Consider the following 22339-nt stretch of genomic DNA (forward strand, 5'->3'; position numbering starts at 1 on the left):
TTGAATAATAACACAATTAATCTTAAAATGCACTTAAATTTTCATTTAAATTTAGGGGAAAAATTTAGGTGAAAGAAAAATTTTAGGGGATTATTAGGAGGAATTATTTTCATTCTAGGGGGAACTGCTGGTTGGGACTTGGCAACAGTGATGTGGCGGTGTATTTAAATGTAAGAGTGAAGTTAACGACCGCTGAAAGATTATTTCAAATTTGTAAGTAGGTCCAATTTAATAACGTGTTATAAATGTATGAAATTTAATTTGAATGTGACGTTTCTGTAGATATAAGAAAAATGGAAAAGGCTGGAAAATCCACGACGATGGAAAAAGAGAAGAAGGAATCGGCGGTACCTTGGAAATGCTGGCCACGTGGTTGCAGACGTCCGGAAATTCACGAATTATCGTTTTATAAGTTTTTTCAAAGTGGATATCAATTATTTCCTCCTCCTAAGCCCAAGTCAGAAAAATAATTAACTTTTCTGACTGTAGTAGGAATTATAGACGTGACAAATATCTCCTACCTGTTCCTACTCTTGTTTTCTGCCGTGAAATTTAAATGATGTAATAATAATATTGAGCATTTGCATTATTATCCGTTTATGTTAACAATTTTTGACAAATAACGATAAAATGTTAATTATTTATTGTAATTAAAACGAGTAGTCTTAAACTTTTACAAAAATGCACACTGTATCGATTAAAAAAATTTTTTTTCTTTTAATATCATGAAAATAAATTAGCCACAAATTAATTAAATTAGTCTTTATGTAAATATGTTAATTTAATTGTATTACGTTTTAGTAATAGGATTTAAAAAATAGCGTGTGAAATGTTTTATAAGCGAGCCAATGACATAGCCCGTGCTGCCATCTATGGAGGAGATTAGAAAAGTTATGCTTATAATTAAATGATGAAATTTATATTTTAAATAAATAAACACACACACAAAAAAAGAAGAAATATTCAATTTTTATATTATCAAAGAAAAAAATAGCGTAAGCAAGATATTTTATTTATTATAACATAAACCATTCTGGAATGAATACGAATTTCTTTTATTTATTTTTTTTTAATAAAAGATTATATTTCATTCGCCGACACAAATTGAAATTGAAAAATTTTTAAACGTCACAATAAAAAATCGGAGGAGAATCGTCCAATGAAAGCGCTAGGATTAGACACGCCTTCTGAATTTAGTTTCAGAGGTACAAATGATCCTTTCACATATTTTGTTGTTTGTAAATAAAAATAAGTAAAAGATCCGTCATGAAAACGAAAGGATGGCGGCTGAAAGACAGTTGGGTTGAACCGGAATTCAAAAGGAAATAAATACTTCCTTTCTCACAATTATATTTTATTTCAAAATATCTAATGGTAAAGAGATGAAGTTTTCACAGCATTTTTGGGTATGAAACATTTTCTTTTATTCAATATTAATCGTTTATTTCTTTATTTATAAACCTGAAATTATATAATTCCACTCCTCGATTGTTTATATTTGCTCTAATAATTGTTTTAAAATATTTCAATTAATAATTTTACAAATTATATGCACTTGCATGACTAATCTAAATGTTTATTGCCATTTTTAAAATTTTTTGCATGCTTTCCTCACTTATTTAACTGTATATAAGCATTTTATAATGCTTAAATGTTCTTCACATGTAATAAAGTAGATAAAATGTTTACTGTTATCTCTCAAGTTTTTTTTTCTTTTTGTAGATAAGTCAGAAGGTTATAAACATTATATCTTATCTATGTATATTCTGCTGTATCTGTGAAGATGCTATATTTACATTGATTTTACAAAACTTTTTAAAAATAAAAATATTTTAAGATGTTAAAATGCAATCAATTAAAGTAATTAATTTGTGTTTTCATTTATAAAAGATTTATTGTATTTTTAAACTATCATTTTGCATTGAAATAAACAAAAATCACATGTAACAAATTATCATTTGTTTGTAGGAAGGAAAGCAAAATGTGTTTATTTATATGTAATTAATGTCAGAATTTATTATGTTTGAGAATTTATTGCCATAACGAGGACGGTGGCAATTATATTACTATTAAATTAATCGTAAAAGTGTCGAATTGGTCGGAAGTTTTTTGGCAAGAAGCGTAATATTTTATTAGCTTCCGAAATATAATTTGTAGAAATACGAAGACGAGTAAAAAAAGAAATTTTATAAGAGTATATTTTACCGTTGCCGACGCAGATTAAACCGAGTTTTACTACGAATTATGTTTACGTGGAAATATTTTAAAAATATAAACTGAAAAGTTTTGTCAATGATTCGTCATTCTAGTTAATTCAATTTGTATTAATTTAATCATTTTTCAAGTGTGATTCATATTCATTCATTTATTTAATGTCGAAAATAATATCTATTCGTAGTATTTTTTATTTCGTGATATTTTAATTTTAGAATCCAAATATGTTTTTTAATTTTACAAAAACTGCAAATTTAACTAAAAATTTCTAAGATGATGGAAGCATTGAATGTCCTAAAAGATATCGTTATAAAAAAATTTGAGTTGGATTCATTTTTGCGATACTTCTGTAATCGGGACTGTAGAAAGAGGGAAAAGTAGTCTGGCCCAAAGACAGAAAGTGGTTGCCACAATTATGGCTGTGGTCTCCTAGTTTCTTTACAAAGTTTTCGTATTCGGTAGATACATAGTTATTTGAAAATTTTTTAATTTCCAAATCTGCCTGGATACGGTATATATGTGTTTCTGGGGAGAAGGAAAGCGATACACTTTCTCCTTATAGAAAAGTTTTGGACGGTATTGTCTGCTAGTGGGTAATTTGAAATCGGATTTGTATTTGTAATGGCAGCGAATGACGGTCTGGCCATTGCCGGACTAGGTGGACCTATTTCTATGGCCTTTTTAATACAAATGTATGTGCTCGGGTTTTTTGAGAGCTTGCACGGGACTCGAAGGTAGAGCAATTTCTTTTTGCCCCTTAACTAATTTCTTTTGCCATTTTATTTTGGAAGAAATGAAATATGTAAAATGTTTTTATTTAATCAACAAAAGTCTTAAATATTTTAGTTTTTGTTTGTAAAAATAATTTATTTATACGGGTAGGATATACTTAGGGGTAGAATTTATAGGGGAAGGAATAACCTTAGGCCCAGAGAAAACTTAGGTACTGGCCTCTAAGTTTTCTCTGGGCTTGGACAAAATTTCCCAGTGCCCCCTTGATGGCCCTACTCTTAATTTGATAATTATAATTAAATTTTAGATTATTTAGCTTATATAATAGTTTCTATATAATATAATTCATTATAATTCACTAAATTTGAAGTATGGACATTACATGTCTAAGAATATTAACATCTTTTTGTAAAAATGATTTATTTAAACATTCATTTTCTTAATAGATGTAGTAGCCATTGTATGCAGTATAATACAGTTATGTTAAATTGCATTATATACATAATAATGTTTTCTCTATTCTATAAAATCCAATTTATTAAGCCAAATTATTACTAAGCCGTAATAAATAAATATATAATTTGATTAAATAATACAATCAAAAATATTAATTTATTTTGAAATATTAACATATATTTACAGCTTATTTATATAATGAATTATTTTAACAAATATTCAACAAACTAAAAATAAATATTTTGTAAATTATAAGTTTAGATTTGTATCATTATAGCAGTGCCAACTCTAGCCATGATCAAACTATATTATCATAAAGCATACCAAGAGAAAATGATTGCAAAATGTACACCCTATTAATACATTGATTAGCATGCCTGACATGTGCCAAAATATCTTGCACAGAGTGTAGGTGTGGGTAGAACCAGTACTTCAGTGCACTACATATTATGCACCTTTCAATGATTATGTGTAATAAGTAATACAATGCACTACTTGTTCTAGCCATATCTACACTCTGTGCAAGATATTTATTTGTCATATATGTGTATAACTATTATTATATAACTAGTAGTTTTGTTAAATTTGTAAAATAATATGTTTAATGTAATTTTACAAAGTAACATACTTTGTCTTGTTGCATTAAAATGAACGCTTTATTCAAACTTGCCATAAGACAGAATACATTACTTTGTAATATTACACTAGATCATTATTTGGTGTAAAGTGCATTTAATTTTTTAACCAATATTTTTAAACTACAGAATTCAGAAATCTGCAATTTTTCTGGATTTGATGTCCTTTGCCAACGAATGAAAGAAGGTAGGAAAGTGTGTAAAGACTATGCAGATTTCCTACGACAAAGGTATTGAGTGATATTAAATTTATATTGTTTATCTGACATTTTGTAATTTTATATGAATGTTTAATTAAAATCACAAGTAAATTCCATATAGTTAATTATTTTTGATTTCTTCAAATTTAGGGCTCAAGTCCAAGAATTATATGGAAAAGCTCTTATAAAATTATCCAAGTCATTAGGAGGAAAAGAAGAAATTGGGTAAAATAAATGAATTTTGAAATTCAGTTGCCAATAATTTGATTGAATAATACTCTAGCATTGAATTACAGTAATAGTTTTCAAGCTTTTTTGAGCTAGTGACTCATTGATAATTTTGACTGGCACACCAATGTGCCAGGATTGAATCAAAGATGCCCTTGTACATATACACAAAACATTATGTTGAAGATGTACAGTTTTTATACAGAAAATATACAAGTAATAATAAAAACTAATCAAAATATAATTTAAAAATGACAATTTTTAAATGATATTTTGAAATTTTGTAGTGTCTATGAGAAATTTGTAGCATCAGCACACTAATGTATCACATCAGTTGAGAACCACTAAATGAGACACTACTAAAAGACTTAAAAAGTTTTAATAATTTATAGTTATAAGGATAAAAAACATTTCAAAAGTAGTTTTTATTTTAAAAAAAATTTGTAAATTTTTAATTAAATCAAGAACTTAATATAATTTGTTTAAAAATTATTGATCTCTAACAATGAATTTTTTACCATTGATTGTTATTAGAGACCATTTATTTCAAATTAAACATGAATCAATGAAAACTGAAGAATGGATAATGGGTTATTCCTTATGACATAAATTAGTGTTTTAATTAAAACATTTGAGTTTTTTCATACGTAATTAACTTATTAGTTTCTTGTGTAAATGATTATAGCTATATCTGGCTCTTGCATTAGTTAGGCTTATGAGTGTTCGATTGTATCTATTAGCTCGCATCGCTAATTAATCAAACAACGGTGATACTACATCGGAGTAAAGTAAACAAACATACCACCGAGCCTGTTACCGGTGTGCGTCTTCTAATAAACAGACCGTTATGAACGTTTTCGAACTCTCGGGTTCTTCTTCAGGTAATTAACAACTCTCAAATGAATGCAATTCAAATTAAATTCAATTGGAACACCAGTCAGAACTCTATCATGTGGATATTGATAACGTCATTCGGGCATGCGCCCCTTTAACCGCTGTAGATTATCGTAAGTTCTTGTCTACGAGCTCCTGCCAGACTGTTGACAGAGTGATTTCATTCTTATGGTTAATGCAATTACCATCTTTGAGTGTAGCCATGCAGATGTAAATAGCCTCTAGCCATCTGAGATGGTGTACGTGTTGCGTAGTGTGGATCACCTTCGCTTGATTGAACATTGGTTCTACGCCCGGGTCTGAGTCATAGATGGCTAGAGCAGAGGTGGTCCTCGCATGTAGAATATCCGCTGTGTGCTCTTTCATTCCCACTTCTAGGGAGCGCTTGGTGGATCCTACATAGACAAAGCTTCTACCCCATCTATGGTTCTTGAGTGGGATGGTGGTACACACCCAGGAGTTGTTCTTTGTTGGGGGTGTCTTTTCATAAGGATGAAATCACTCTGTCAACAGCCTGGCAGGTGCTCGTAGACAAAAACTTAGGATAATCTACAGCGATTAAAGGGGTGCATGCCCGAATGACATTATCGATATTCATGCGATAGAGTTCTGACTGGTGTTCCAATTGAATTTAATTTGAATTGCATTCGTTCGGGAGTTATTAGTTACCTGAAGAACCCGAGAGTTCGAAAACGTTCGTAACAGTCTGTTTATTAGAAGGTGCACATCGGTAACAGGCTCGGTGGTATGTTTGTTTACTTTACTCTGGTGGAGTATCACTGTTGTTTGATTAATTATGATTATAGTTAATTGAATTTGCAAAAAGATAACTTAAAATATACTGATCAAGTATTTGTTTATTACAGCTCTCTCAGACAGTCATGGGAAGTTATGAGAACTGAAACAGAAAATATTGGCAAACAACATGTAATGACTGCAGGAAGTTTGACAGAAGAAGCCAATAAAATAGCAGATTTAATGGAAAAACAGAAAATGCAAAGAAAACATGCTGAAGACCAGTTAAGGAGGACACAAATGATTATGAAGAATGCAATGAAGAAAGTGTTGGAGGTAAATATCTGTTACAAGACAATATTTTCCGTAAAGATGATACAGTTGAGAACCATATAATTGAGTAATTTAATGGTTATCAAGCTTCTATATTGGCTTCTACTCTGAGGACTTATCATACCTTTTGGGGAATGTTTTCACTTGGACCAATGCCTCCTAAAGAGAAAAAAGAAGTAGTAAAATGTGACATCACAACTTGTCCCAGAGGTTGTAATAATCAGTTTTTTCATTCTAAACGTCGCTTAACTCTTTTAAAAGAAGTTTCTTTACTTTTTTAAAAATTGTGTCACTAAAGATTATTATTTAGACTAGTATTAGGTTTTTTTTAAAAATTGTATTTTCTTAACCCAAATAGTTACAAAAAACTCACAAAAAAATTTACAAAGATAACATTTGAGGTTTTTAATATTGTTATGACAACAGTAACCTGCAATATAAGTTAAAATAGGTAAAACTTGCATTAATAATGATATTAATGTTAGCAAAATCATTTTCATTGATGACTGCTGTCATCCTTTCTGAAAAAACTTTAGCAGATCCTTCAATGGTCACATCCTCATCGGTTATGTTTTCCTGAAGTCGACTTTGCCACACGCAAATGACCTTTCACCTGATTGAAAGTTGATCTTTTACTTGGAGATTAACAGAAATATTACCAAAGTTATTTGATTTAGTTAGTTTTGGAATTATACTTTGTAATCGTAACTTGCATTCATTTTCATAAACTTCTCTTTATGTACTGAGTTTAATAACGTCCTATATTTGCCAAATCTGCATTCTAGATTGTCAATCTGCACCTTACCTGTAGAAAATAATTAAATTTTAATTCCACAATACAATATTGAGCCATTTCGATTAAGCCATAAGTGCTCTGGTTAATACAGAATGTTTCTTTTGTCAAGGTGCCAGTTTTCCGATCAAGAGATCTCCATTTTTCTAACCAATCAAGTAGTTTGTTAAGGTACACATATTTTAAGTCATTGTTTCCAACTGTAAATAGTTCTTGATACTTATCTAATTTATGCTGACCTTTATAATTGTTTTTACATTAACAATATACTACCAAATGTAGATGATTTTAAGAAAAGAAGCAGTTCCCTGACAAAAAAGTAAAATATTTTCATGTCCAATAGTTAATAAGTTCTCAGCAATCCGAGCATTGAATACTTGTAATGCTATTGATAGTTTGACATTTTGTCATTCCAGCATTGTTGGATATAAAGCTGTGTTAAACCATATCCATATTTCACTAATTTACCTGACTATTTTATGCAAATTCTTTAGCACGGCAAAACAAGCAGTTTCAACCGACAATGAGTTGTCAAAATTAGGATAATACAAACACAGATCTGTATTTCTTTGATTAATCCAGTTATTTCTAATCGATTGAAATATGCACAGGATCAATAATAATGAAGAGAGGACGGCTAGCCTCAGCAGGATTATTATAAACAATACTAATTTTAGGTGGACTTTCAAACATGGACATGGCTTTTTTATTGATTTCATTATGGTTAGAGATAACTGCAACTATACTGAAACTAATAGTTTCCAATTTGATGATAATTTTCTTCAGAAATGATGTAACTCACCTGCACTGATGGTTTAACAGACAAAATATGTGCTACAACTTCATACGAAGATAGCAAGTTATGAATCGTGAAAACACGAGCGACTTGTTCCTTGTCAAAAGCCATACCACAAATTTCACCACCTTTATAATCAAAACATGGCTTAAGGTGTATTTCATTCATCATTAATATGATGGTTTTCTCATGACACTAAATTTTTGAATTTTTGATTTACGTAACTGACAAAGTTATCATCAGTTTGTTCTTTTCTAGGATCTACTTCCAAGCTATTACACACTTTCGTAATAGTTTTAGGATGTGGTAACAATATAACCGGGGGTATGCAAAATTTATGTGTATGGAGTGATAATCTATTTAGTAAGCTATAAAAAATTAATAAATGAGATGAATACCAAAAAGAGTTTTTTCAAAGAGGAATGTTATGAATTTTCATCAAACATTTCAACTTCTCTTAACACTTCTCAGGTGGAAAATGCAGTTTGCAAACCTTGTAACTATCAAGTTACAAAATAAGATATTATATACTTAATTAATGTATGTATTGTATATATATATAAATGAGGATGATCGTTTGTTTGTTTGTTATACACTCCTAGGCCATTCGACCGATTGCTATGAAACTCGGTAGTTACGTTCAAATACTTCTACCTTAGATCATGTTGCACATTCCACTCTAAAATATTGATTGTATTTCTATAAATCAATTAATTTTTATCTACAATTGATTTTCTGAGTTACATGTAGCATCATCTATTGGCAAAAAGTTAACAAAATAATTAGCTAAATATAATTCATACAAAAAAAGAATATGATTTAAAAAAATATATATTTTATTCAGTGAATTAGTGCAACAATGATATAGTGCAAAATATATACACCATTACTGCAACTGGTAGCACATAGCACTTGCCTGTGTGGAGTGTGGAGTGTTTTGCCCCTGTACATCATACTTTTTCTGTTAGCAATAAAGTCGTGCTGGTTATGTATTTCACTCCGTTCGGGGAAAATTTTTGATTTGAAATAATGTGACTTGCGGTACAAATCAGAAGTTCATATATGCATAATCTGGTCCTTTTCTCTTATGATTTCCATGTCTGGTCTCAGCTTTCATCTGTTTAACTCTGTTCTCGAGATTAAGGAAGGTCAGAGACGGACAGATGACTGGAAATTTATAGTTCCGCAGTTTTGAAATTGCAGCCCAATAAGTATACTTTAGTAACCAAGTGGATAAAACCACCGAACACCGTTAGTCAGTCGTGGGCTCATACGTGGCAAATGGACTGGTCGAGTGGTGTTTTCTAGGTTTTCTTCATGTTAGTAACACTTCAGTTGGGGCCAACTCTACATAAACATCTTTCCAGGATGCATCCTCCTTGGCAGATCACTCATATTTTGCGTTGCTGTGACCGAACAAACCAATTTTAACAAGCGATTATTTATTGTGACGTCATCGTAATGCCGGGCTGCAACTTTTCATTACAATGTTCTCAATTCTTTTAGTGTTGGTCTTGTCCCTGTAATTATACTTTTCCTGTTAGCAATAAAGTCATATATCTAACTCCAGTTAGGAAAAAATTTTGAATCAAAGTAATGTTACTTCTATTCTAAACTGGAAATTTGTGTATAGTTAATCTGGGCTTCCTACCATAAGCTTTCCACATCCAGTCTCGACTTTCATCTATTTAACTCTTTTCTCAAAATTAAGGAAGAACAGCTAGGTAGGTGACAACAGTGGGAATTTATAGGTCTACAATTTTTTCAAATTGCAGTTTATTCCCAATAATTTTTCCATAAATGCAATACTTATGAGAATACATTTTCCTCATAGTTTATACAATCTGTTGCCAAAATTTTAAAAAATTTATCATCTCATAAAAGCCATTATTCTAGCATTTTTACAAGATTTTTTTTTATTTACACAAATCATACGACAGCCTTTCAGATGTTAAGATTAGAAACTTCGATCACACGCGAGGTCATCACAGTCCATCCAAACATGGATCAGTTTTCAAATATTAATAGTAGACCAGTATTAATTAGTAGTCTTTGGCCATACTCTCTTCTGGGAGGAGGTCGGCGACTACTTTCGGTCGAATTAACTTCGACTCCCTTCTTCAACATTCCTTCTTTCTATTGGACTATGGGTATGGTGGCATACGAATAGAAAAATTACACAATATAAGGTAAGTACGAAATATGATTTGAGTGGTTTTCGAAGATTCCAAGTTTAAATATTTGGTCTGTTTTTATTTTTTTGCAAGATTTGATTGGTTGGTGGATTACAGTTTGATATTTGGCTGCGAACGGTACAGTTTCTTAGAGTTAACATTAGAAAATATTATGATATCTGAAAAATTTGAGATATATTTTCAATTCCCATCTACTTGACTAATGAATTTGTACTATCCGAGAATGGCAATAAACACGACATTGGTAGGCTGAAATAACCAAACTTCTTATATGGTTTTTGTTTTAATGTTTGCTATATTATATTATTTGATTTATATAAATAAAATGAGGTTTAAAATGTTTATTTTATAATTAAATATGATGAAGTCCTTTTACAAGAATTTTTTTTACAATTTTTGTAACTTTGATATTTTAAATTGGTTTTGTTTATTTTAAAATGAACATATTAGTTGTAGTATTGTGTTTTAAAATTAATTGCTATTATTTTTTTTCTATAGTCTAAGAAAACTTATTACACACGATGCAAAGAAAAGGAAGTTATAGAAGAGACTTTACAATCTGTGGGACAAAATATACAATGTAAAGAATATGAAAAGGTACTTGAACTGTTTATGGAATTTCTTTAAAAATTTTTTAGTTTAAAATTTTAAAATTTCAATAAAATTTAAATAAAAATACATTATATTAATTGAAGTAAATATTAAAATATTAGTTTATGCATGTTTAGAATAAATTTGTTTATTTTGGAATTATAAATTAATTATTACAAGAATTGCTCTTTTCATTTGCTTATAATTAATTAAATATTATTAACAAAATATTCTTCTAATAATGAATCAATGAAGAGAAAGTATTCTAATATATATATATATATATATACAGGGTGACAGTATATCCCGGTTTGTCTGGGACAGTCCCTGATTTGTTTTTAGCCCTCAAAAAATGGAATAAAATTTTAAATGGAACCATTTTATAGGTGGAATATAACCAATTTATATATCAAGAAATAAATAATTCTAGAAAAACATTATCTATTTAGCCACTTTTTAGATCATTTTTCACTCGCTCGTTCTTAAAAACTCCTGATTTGTGCAAGAAAGAATATGGTCACTTATATCATAAAAAAAATATATCAATGTTTAAGTTCGCATTGAAAGATTATTACTTTTCTGTTTTTTTAAGACATTTAAAAGCTATTTACATTAATTATTTTATATACATTTTATAATTTACAATAGATTTACTTACAAGTAGTGATTATCATTTATTTTTAGAACATAATGTGAATTTTTATTCAAGATTTTCATTAGACTTTTATCTTAAAAATAAAAATCAAAGGTCGTTATTACATAATAGAAAGATAGAATTTTTGCTGACATTTAGACTAAGCGATATCAATAACGTAAACAAGTACAATATAGCCGTAAAACCTCACGATATGATATAATATATAAATAACATTTCGACATTAACGTTTAAAAACGTCAAAACTATAAAATTTTTATACAATTGGAACTTATGTATATTTTAATATATCATATTTATATTGGATTTCTCAATACAGTGGACTCCCGATATAACGCACATGTTGGGCAGGAAACAACACCTGCGTTATAAGGTGAACCGCGATATACCAAGCAGTGCGGTGGTGACACAATAAATTTACTCAGAACAATTTGAGCTGTATACTGAAACCTCCCATCAACTACATACATATTATGTATTTTAATAAAAAACCCAATTTATTTATTAAGTGTTTTATTAAAATTCACATAACATAGTTATACATCTTAATAAGTACATACTGTATAATTGTTGTTGTACATACTGTAGCTTGTCTTTTCTTTTACTCATTATGCATACAATAATTAAACACTATTCAAAATACATACAGGAACTCAATACATACACAATTACTCAATACGCAGTGAGAATAAAATGCACTACTCACTAATGCCACGTGGACCTGTATATACGTGTTTGAGCTTATCGCGTTGCGAACGTCGCCCACGCTATAACCGAGTGCGCGGTATAGTGAACGGCGCTATAACGAAGGTCCACTGTATGTTGAAAATTAAATCATTAAGTTTTTAAATATTCATATAATGAATAAAATTTTATTAATGGTTTAAACTTTTTCGATATCACCCTTATTCAAATTAGAAACAGATATGTTGATATAATAATATATTAAAAAAATGAATAAAAAAGGGAAAGTAAAAATATAAATTATGTATTTTATTATAGATAGTATGAATAATAAATATATTATTTCTATTAAAAAAAATCAATATCCAAATTTTGATTTAGATCTGTAAAGTATTTTGAGTTATATTTATAATTTGGCTAGTTTTACAGTTTTTATCCAGACTATATATAAACAATTGATGTTTTTGTTTTTATGTTGAATATATCAATTTGTGTTTTAATAATAATTAATTAATTTACTTTCCTGCCTGTTATACATAACAGAGAGAGCTTGGTGATTGATCAACAATGGCCCCAAAGATTTTTATGTTTTTTGGACTCGGGACCTTGACACATCAAGTAATGCCAAGACAGTTTGGGAGGTTTTCTGTGTGGATGGGTGATTTTGTTCATTTCACTTCGAAGCTTAATAACTCCCGTGCCTTTTGTCAAAATTTTCTGGAATTTTTCGGGGAAGTTTGCGTATAAGGGGCATTGATGCTGTTAAATTTCGGTGGGTAAAGGTCGAGGGAGTGAAGAGATAGAGAGGTCGTATGTCATATCTCTAATGAGGTCAGACTTAGTGAAGATTTTATTCATAATTAACATTTGTGATTTTTTATAAAATTCATCTATCCTCAAAATTAAGCTTTTTTTAATTTTATAATAATTAATAACACGAGATGTTATTAAACATTGTTTTATAACAGATGGCATCACACACAATTTTAATTTTTTTACTGTGAAAGTTAGGGTAGTTGTTGCTAGATTTTTTATTAAAGTTTTAATGAAGGATTTATTGAAAAATTAATCATAATATCATTGTTTTTATTTATAGATTTGATTAGACAGATCTGTACTTAAAAATATTACTTGTCGAATTTTCTAATTGAGGAGAAAATATTTTGAGATGTATAAATAATATAGTAAAATTAATTTTAGTACTATGAACATTCTTAAATGTATATTTATGAACTATATTTGTAGCTTTATCTGGAGGAAGTCCAAATTAATAGAGTTGTTTAAATGAAAATATGTATTCATAGAAAGAAAAGTAACAGAAGGAAGGAAATAGACTGACAATGATTAATTTTTAATCATACTTGATGTATTTTGTATGAATGTCGATTTTTATAAATTTTTTATTTACAGTTGACTCAGAAACATAATAGAATAGAACAAATTATAGAAAATTTAAATTTGACATACAGTTCATCTTTAGAATCTCTTGAAGAAATTCACCAGCTTTGGGAAAACGAAATGTATTCTACATGTGAGGTATTTTTTGCATATAACAATTATTATTAAGACATTATAACCATGTGGAAATGCTAAACTTACTTTATTTCTTTTAGTGTTTTCAAAAATTAGAAGAAGAAAGAATCGACGCACTAAGAAATTCTATGTGGATATTAACAAATATAAGTTCTTTACAATGTGTAAATGAAGATGATGTGAGTTACTTGTTTTTCTCTTACGAATTCGAATTTTATTTCTTATTGATGTCTTATTCTTTTCTAAGATGAATGAAGAAATTCGTAAGACGTTAGAAAACTGCTCTATAGAAAACGATATAGAACTTTTCATACAACTTCGTAGAACTGGAACCGAAAAGCCAGGTAAAATTTAAATTTATGCAATTTATTTACTTTTTTATATTATAATACTTATTTAAATAAATAAATTTATATTCAATCTATCTGTATACAGAAAGTTTTAGCTCTGATTAACAAGCAGAATCAATGACTAAAACTTCAGTTAGTTTATTTATCTTATGTGCTATCCTAGTTTAAAAAGATTAATAGATTTATAGTTCATAATAAAAGAATTTTTATTATTGTTTAATAAAGTATTTATAATTTGAATATTTTTATATTAATTAATGATATAGAGCACATGATATATGAAGCATATCAAAGTAATAAGAAAATTGAGAACTGTACCTCTCAAATAAAGAAATTATCAGAAAATGAAAGCCCAAATATAGAAGAAACACTTGGTAAATATGAAAAATTGTTTTAAAAATAATTACTTTTTATTTCAGCAGATAAGATTTCATTGAATTATCAAAAAATATACTGCAAAACCAGGGGTCATTTTTCGAACCAAATAAAAAAAGTGTTCTTAAAATTCTACACAAAATACTAATATAGATTCCAAACCACCCAATAAAGCATTTTTAAGGTAGTACAAAACAACTGCTGTAATGTTTACAGCAAATTTTATTTTTATTGTAAATTCAAATTATGGAAATATCTATTGAAGTTATATTTAATTGCCAATTAATAATAATTGAATAATGAATTTAATAATATAGTGATAATTTGCCACTAAAATGAGTAAAGAAGCAAATGTAAACCTTATTCTGAGAATGAGTGTGTATTAATTTCCATGGCACATATCTCTATAAATATTGTTGATTAAAGAAACTGCATGCAATGTCTAGAGAGGATTGAGCATCTCAATGATTACTTAAACACTGCGGTGTCTTACAGTGACTGCTCTACTAACAGTGCCTATTTACATCTGTGCATTCTGCATCTTACTGTATCAATGTATTGTTATATCTGTTATATAACTGATTTGTGATGATAAAACTTCATCACAAATGCCTTACAATCACCAACAGTGTACTGGATGTATATAGTAAGAGATAAATGCACTCAACTACCAAAAATCAATAACAAAGAAGAACTTTAATGTAAAAATGTAAAAAACAAAGGTTTTCAAAAGTGCATTACGCATATGCAAGACTCCTCATGCACAATGTTTTGTCAGTTTGTTTTAAGTTAAATATGTATTCTGTATTTTGTTCCATTTAAGAAACACAAAGATGACCATTTAATATGGAGATTTGTTTTTTACATTAAAATTCTTCTTTGTTGCTGGTTTTTGTGTTTTAGTGCATTTATCTTTAATAACAACTTACACAACAGATATAACTAAATTTAGAGTGAAATTTGAGCCTCACTTTATCTGAAGTTCACCTTATCTACTGAAATATATAACATTTATGAATAAAAATGTAATATTTTGTTGAAATATACAGTATATTTAATATAAAAATCTTTCTATGAGTTTAATTTTTATTATTTATTTCAGAAGCATCACCTAAAATTGAAGTAAATAATTCTATTTATGAAACAATTCTTAATGATGAAAGAGAATTTGATGAAGTTTCATGCCATGTCTTATATGATTTTGATGCTAGGGTAACTAAAAGTTTTGTTTTAGTTTTTCATATTTACAATTCAAATAATATACTTCATCATTTTTCAGACCATAATAATAATAATTTCAATAATAAGAAAAAATTATTTATTTAATATAATATAATTTCTAAGATTTGTTTACTTTTATTTACAGGATGAGACGGAAGTATCATTAAAAAAAGGTGAAGTTGTAAGAGTAATTAATGCTTGCGATCCAGATTGGTGGCAAATTGAAACAAAAGACAGTAGGATAGGATATTTTCCAGTTATATACATGGAAATAATAGATTCAGAATAATAATCAAGTCTGAATATATCTGTTTTAAAGGTTAACTGCATAAACAAAACCTCGGGTAAAAATATTTCTCGGAAAATCCTAATTTTTGTACGTATAAATTGGGTTAATGACATTTAAACAATTTATGGGTTTGTGAATTTATACAACATAAGAGTTAAATTTTTAATAGGAAATGAAGATAACATCACATGACCAAAATGATGATAAACATTCAAGGAATCATGTTACGTGATGAAAAGTTTTTTGATGTGGCTCACATCTACGTGGATCTGCAGATAAAATATGAACCAATTCAAAAAGCATTATGTTGCATAAAGTGACTCCTTGAATAAACATTCACAGAGTCACTTTATGCAATTTAATTAGCATTAATAAAAGTATAATCACAATTCAGTACAAAATTTTGTTTATGCAGTCATTTCGAAATCTTTTTACAATAGAATAAAATGCACAATAACAAATTTACATTTATTATGCTGTCGTACATGGAACGTTTTCTAAGTTTATTAAAATGAGGTCAAAATTAATACCTTACAGAAAAGTAAGTAATGCCAAATTATACAAGTATTCAATTTTGTTTTCACTATCGAATTTGGAATAGATTTACTGTTTCAAACGATTCCAAATTCTGTGATAATTATTGAGTCAAATAGCTTGATATAAAAATTGTTAGTCAAAATGTGTTTAACGTTGGTGCAATGACAACATAAACTTTTTATGTTAAGAGTTTATGGAATTTCTAATTTTTTAAAGTGCAATGCAATCTTCTGATATAAGTGCAATCTTTACCTCTAGAACTACTTTTGTAAAAAAAACTAATTTTATTTTATTTTTTTAACATTTCTTACTTGTTAGTATCAAATTATAGTTCAAATAGAGTTGATAATAAAGGTATATTTAAACATATTTACATTTAATTCGTACCAGATACCCGTTGCGATTTAAGTTGTGTGTCGGTTTCTAACGTAATGTATCTTAAAATAGCATTAATTTATATATAACAAAATTTAAGCTGTAAGTTTATTATTATAATTAAGGAAATGTGCAATGTGTATGATTTAAATGAAATCAATCTATAGTCATTTAATTAATAAAATTTTTTCTTTTATATAAATTATCCGTAAACACGAGATTTCATCATCGTTACTGGATCTGTTGAAAGGGAACACTTGCATTTTGTTCTTTGTTGTATTAGTATATTTTCATCCTTTATTTATGTTAAAGAACAATTTGACAATTTAGAGTAACTTCTTATTCTTTCGCGTCATTCGAATTGATAATTTTAATCTCTCTTTCTCGAGAATTATTTTCCCTTTTTTGGCAATAACGCCAATTTTTAATTTGTTTATAGAGTTGAATATCATTTTAGAATGTTATAGAGTTAAGTTTCAAGCATTTGAATTTTAAAATTAATTCATATCTGTCATGTAATTCGTGATTTTTATGTATATTATTATTTGAATTATATATAATTTTAAAGTATTCATTATGCACCATTCAGTTGTTGTATTAAAGGGTTCCATTGTTTTCTCTTATTTCTATTAAAATATTTTTACATTAAGCATTTATTTTAAGAAACTAAAAAACAATGAATTGGCTGTAACATTGCAAATGAAATAATTGCTCAAGAAAAAGAATCAGATAAAGTTATCAGAGATCAATTAAATTTTCTTTTTTATGCACTCGTAAATCTGTTTTGCAACGAAAGCTTAACAGTTTATTGAATAAATGTAGTTTTAAAATATTTTTGTGTTGTTAATTAACTTAACCGAGTCAATGTAAGTGTAAATTGTCATAAAAACTGTACTGTTTTTATGCCATTGTTGTTCTTATGTAATTAATTCTGCATTCGATATAACCGTCGACGGTTATTCGGATTTAGAGATGATGTTTATATGTAATTCTGCATTCATTGATAAAACAGAAGTAACAAGTTATATAGATGATATATAACTTAGCAAAGACTGTACGTGCGTCGAGACAAATATAATCGATGTGTATAATCCAAATTGAAACTTTATAAGGGTACGATACTATACGTTATGCCTATATTTTTGGCATCGTAATGTAACTAGTAAAGGTAATACCGATAAATGTTGTTCATTTTATCTTTCGTAATTATCTTTATATTCGTGATTGATTTCTTAATATTTTGAAAGGTATACAGAACTATGCATTTTAAAAACATTTAAAAACTTTTTATAGTACAAATCAGCAATAAATTCTGCGTCAATCATTATTACTTGTGTGGTAATGACTCACACATTCTAATGTGTGTTTTAATGGTTCTGCAGTGAATTTTAAACATTTACATTAAACAAAATAAAAAATTTATATAAGTTGTATGTAATCTTTTATTGATTTTGTGAAATTATTGTCTATTAAAACACTTGTTTGTTGTCAATGTTATATATTAAAAACTGAAAATATCAGTATTTTAATAATAATTCATAAGTTTTATTATCATATACAGTATATAACTGTAACATTGTTAACGTAATGTAGCGAATGGATTATTTTACGTTAGATGCGTTTTTGATATTTCTAGTCGAGGAAGTTAGTCATATTTATACAAATTATGCATGTTAATAGTAAATTATTTACATGAATCTAGAATATTTTATTGTTATTTATTATTGTAAAAATATCAATTGTATGAGAACGAGTTTAGACATTGTTTAAAATCATGTATCCTGGTTGTATTGTTTAATGGAGATTTTGTATTATTCACCTATTGTCTAGTTACAAATAAAACTTGACAAGATTAATAATGTCTTGTATTCAATTGTTTAATTCCTCTGCTAAATATTCCATAAATGGTTATGCAAGATACTTTAAATAGTTGACTTGTGTAATATAAAGGACAATTGTAAAGAAATTTGGAAGAAGCTTAACCAACAAATAAATGAAAACCTTTTCTTTTTTTTTCCAGCAAGATTTTATATACTTACAATGTTTTCAGCCTAATTCACAGGCAAATGTCTGGTCTATAACACAATATTGGAATGAAAGAATAAGGTGTTCCCCATGTCTATCTTCCACATATTCTTTTTCAGACACCTTTGCATTCCAAAGATTGAAGATACAGATTTTATGTTAAGTTCTTGGACCCGACGTTGGCCTGCGAAGTGGGCCGAAAGCATTCGTCGGTACATTGAACTCTGTGGAAAAGAAAACGTTTTTATTTATTTGTCGGTAAAATTCTTTAAATCACTTTGTAATGTTAAATATACTTAAATATTTTATATTCTTACATATCACACACATTTTACATTTAGTTAAGCTTCTATCGGAACTGTCATACTCTTTTAATGAAAAGGAAAAAAACACTTCTATTTTTCTCTTTCAATAATACATAAATATATAATTTTTGATGTATTTCCATAACTGAAAAAGTGTTATTTAGTTCTATAAGCATTTTATATATAAAAGATTTAAAAAATATTTTATAATTTTAGTTTACAATTATTTAGAAGAGTAATTGTTGCTTGCGATATTTAATAATTACAAAACAATGAGTATTTTTTCATTCTATAGTTCAGAATTTGTATTGTAGTATCTCTTTTTAAGTTGGCTTTTAATATTTTCCGAAATAATTTGCGGCTATTAATTTACTACAAGAGTCAAAATGCAAAACTCATTGATACTCCCATATTGAGTAAGTAATAGTCATTGTTTAATTATTAAAAATATAATTTCTAATGCAGAGATTTCGACTCGTGTATTGTGTGAACATTTCCTTAATCATCATCCTTTTGATCTTCATCCCGACATTCTGCAAATTCTTTTCCAAAATGGAATCAAAACTGTGTCTTTAAGTCCTTATGAACGTAATCTTCCAATTAATGACATTGGAAAAATCTGTGAGGTAAGTGTTTCTCATTTATAAATACTCTCCATTAAATTTAAATTTTTCTTTTCTAGGGGATCATAAATATGGATATCTTTTTCTAAAATTTCCAAAGAGAATCTTCAATAATTAATTAAACACCTTCCAAATATTCTAACTCTTACTTTGACTTATACAGAAACCACAGATCATATAATGAAATGTATAGCAAACTGCTGCCCTTGTTTAGAATATTTAGATGTTTCAGATTGCAAAGTAACAGATTTCGGTTTCCATTTATTTGCTAAAGAAGGGAAATGCTTACATTCGAAGAAATTAATTATTCAAAATTTAAATATTTCATCCGATTCAGTAGTTTCGTTGTTGAAAAAGTTTCCTTTACACAAATTACAAACCGAATCGACAATATTGGAAAGAGCAATTTATCGATATTTAAATTACAATTCTCGTCAACTATATCTTAAAAAGCTACAGTTGATTAGAATTAGGAATATAAGAGATGTAATATTAGTACTGAGTATTCTCTCTCGTCTAGAATCATTGTTTATTCGTAAACCTCTTCTCGTGAACCGTCGTACCCCGTATATTCCACGATTTAGCCATTCGAAAAGGTTATCTTTAGTGTGTCAAAAACAGAGAAATCGTTAAAATTTGAAGAAGTTTGCCAATTTCTTTCCATTTCGGGCAAAGTTTTAAAGGAACTGAGATTAGATAATTTTGAATATGTAAATATCTATTTGGTTGGTATCTATTGCAAGGAACTCCAAATATTGGAACTTGTCTCAATTCTTCATCTTTATTTTAAGAATACACTCTCTACTTCAATTAATTCACTATTTAACAGTCTAAAGTGGTTTAGAATGGAAAGTTTTCTAAATAATCCATGGAATGATTGCTTGTTCAATGTATTCAAAAATTGCACCAAATTGCAACGTCTATTTATGACATCAATGGACTGTTTAGACAGGCTACTATTACTGGAAATTGCTCCTTATCTAAAGTCATCGAGAACCTTTAATGTAATCAACTGCGAAAACTTTAATAAATGTGCAGTTTATACAGTCTTTGATGTATTTCCCGAGCTAAGTTGTTTCTATTTGAAAAGCAAGAAGAAAGTTTTGTCTCGGCGAAAAGAAGCAACATTGAAGATAAAACTAATGCCTGGACTGCAATTTTATTACCATTATGAATGTTGGAGAGATATATACACTTCAGATGATGCGAGTGTTGATATTGAAGAAATAAGTTTTTTCTAAATTGGTTTCTAAAGTGCTTAAATTATTTTTTCATTAGTATTATTTTTGGGCAAAGATAAGGCTTGATTAATTTTGAATTAAATAATATGACTAATTTGATCAAATGCTAGTGTATAATGCTAATTAGCTAGTGTAGTTATATAGTAAATAAAAATAAATGTATGTTTGGAACTAAAGATCAAGCTGGAAATCCAAATATAACAGGTAATGTGTTGGGTGTGTTGCATAAATATTATAGAAGTAAGTTCAAATTCCATTCTGGATCAATCTTTTGTTTCAGAATTTTCAAATTATTTTATTAAAATTCAAAATTAATCAAGTGTCTATAGCTACCTTAATTTGATTTGGGTTATATGATTATCTTAGATGATATGGGCTTTAGTGTCTATTAAAAGGGATAAAAATGTTATAATAGATACCATTTTATGCTATTTATACTAATCAATATGAATAATTTAACATACATTATCATGATTAATGGGAAATTTTGGTAATAAATCAATGTAGAATGTTACATCAGGCTTGGTAAACTTTTGGAAACATGCACCAAAATATTCACAATTAAATTAACTTTAAAAATAATGATATATATGTAACTTGTGTCTAAAAAATAACTTTCTCGAAGCATATAAGTTGCCCCGTCGTACGAGTCGATCCTAAGATTTTTAACTCAGAATCATTCGCCTCTTAACTTGTCCCAGAACGTAGATTCGAATCGAAATAAGCATACGACACGAGCGTTAGGATTCAAAAATTTGGGTTCTTAGCATATAGTTCCTTGCCTCGAATAGTTTAAAACACCGACACACTACCACATTCAAAATAATCCCCTTGGGTGATGATGATACACTTTTCCTAGTGCTTGTACAGCTTCTGGAAGCCTTCTCTTACAACACTACTTATACCTCATTTGAAAACTCAAAACGATATCCTTGCAGATGTCGTTTCTTCAGTCGAAAGAAGTAACAATTTCAAAGGGACGAAAGTTTGAGTGAATAGGCGAGATGTGGAAGCACATTAGTACCATTTCTGGTGAGAAACTTTGACCATTAATGTGCAGACATGTTGTCCTGGAGATCTGTATGTATAAACTTATAGTATTTCTGTTAGCCATCAAATAAATTGATCTTGAGATTTCTCAAGCTTGAAAGATCAATTTTTATACAAAAATTTATGATAATACAATAAAGTGCAATTTCATGTAGGAAATTTTCAAAATTATTTGAAAAATTATTGTTCTAGATACTGCTATTTGTCTTTCAAGCGTTATCTACCATTTCATTGTTATTTTTTAGGTTTAAATAAATGACAAATTACAATCGAA

General features: G+C 28.3%; 1 protein-coding gene across 1 annotated transcript; it reads left to right on the plus strand.

The window, feature by feature from the left end:
* Positions 1 to 1126: 1126 nt before the first annotated feature.
* On the plus strand, positions 1127 to 16811 carry LOC136979614 (proline-serine-threonine phosphatase-interacting protein 1-like). The gene is made up of 11 exons (XM_067275637.1): positions 1127 to 1406; positions 4167 to 4267; positions 4388 to 4462; positions 6226 to 6430; positions 10710 to 10808; positions 13552 to 13677; positions 13755 to 13853; positions 13922 to 14018; positions 14291 to 14398; positions 15502 to 15611; positions 15766 to 16811. Exons 1-11 carry the CDS (start codon positions 1383 to 1385, stop codon positions 15907 to 15909), a joined length of 1188 nt encoding a protein of 395 aa, XP_067131738.1. The 5' UTR covers positions 1127 to 1382; the 3' UTR covers positions 15910 to 16811.
* The last annotated feature ends 5528 nt before the right edge of the window (positions 16812 to 22339 follow it).

The sequence above is a fragment of the Centruroides vittatus genome, unplaced genomic scaffold (genome assembly GCF_030686945.1).
Source record: "Centruroides vittatus isolate TY-2023 unplaced genomic scaffold, ASM3068694v2 contig_630, whole genome shotgun sequence".
NCBI lineage: Eukaryota > Metazoa > Arthropoda > Arachnida > Scorpiones > Buthidae > Centruroides > Centruroides vittatus.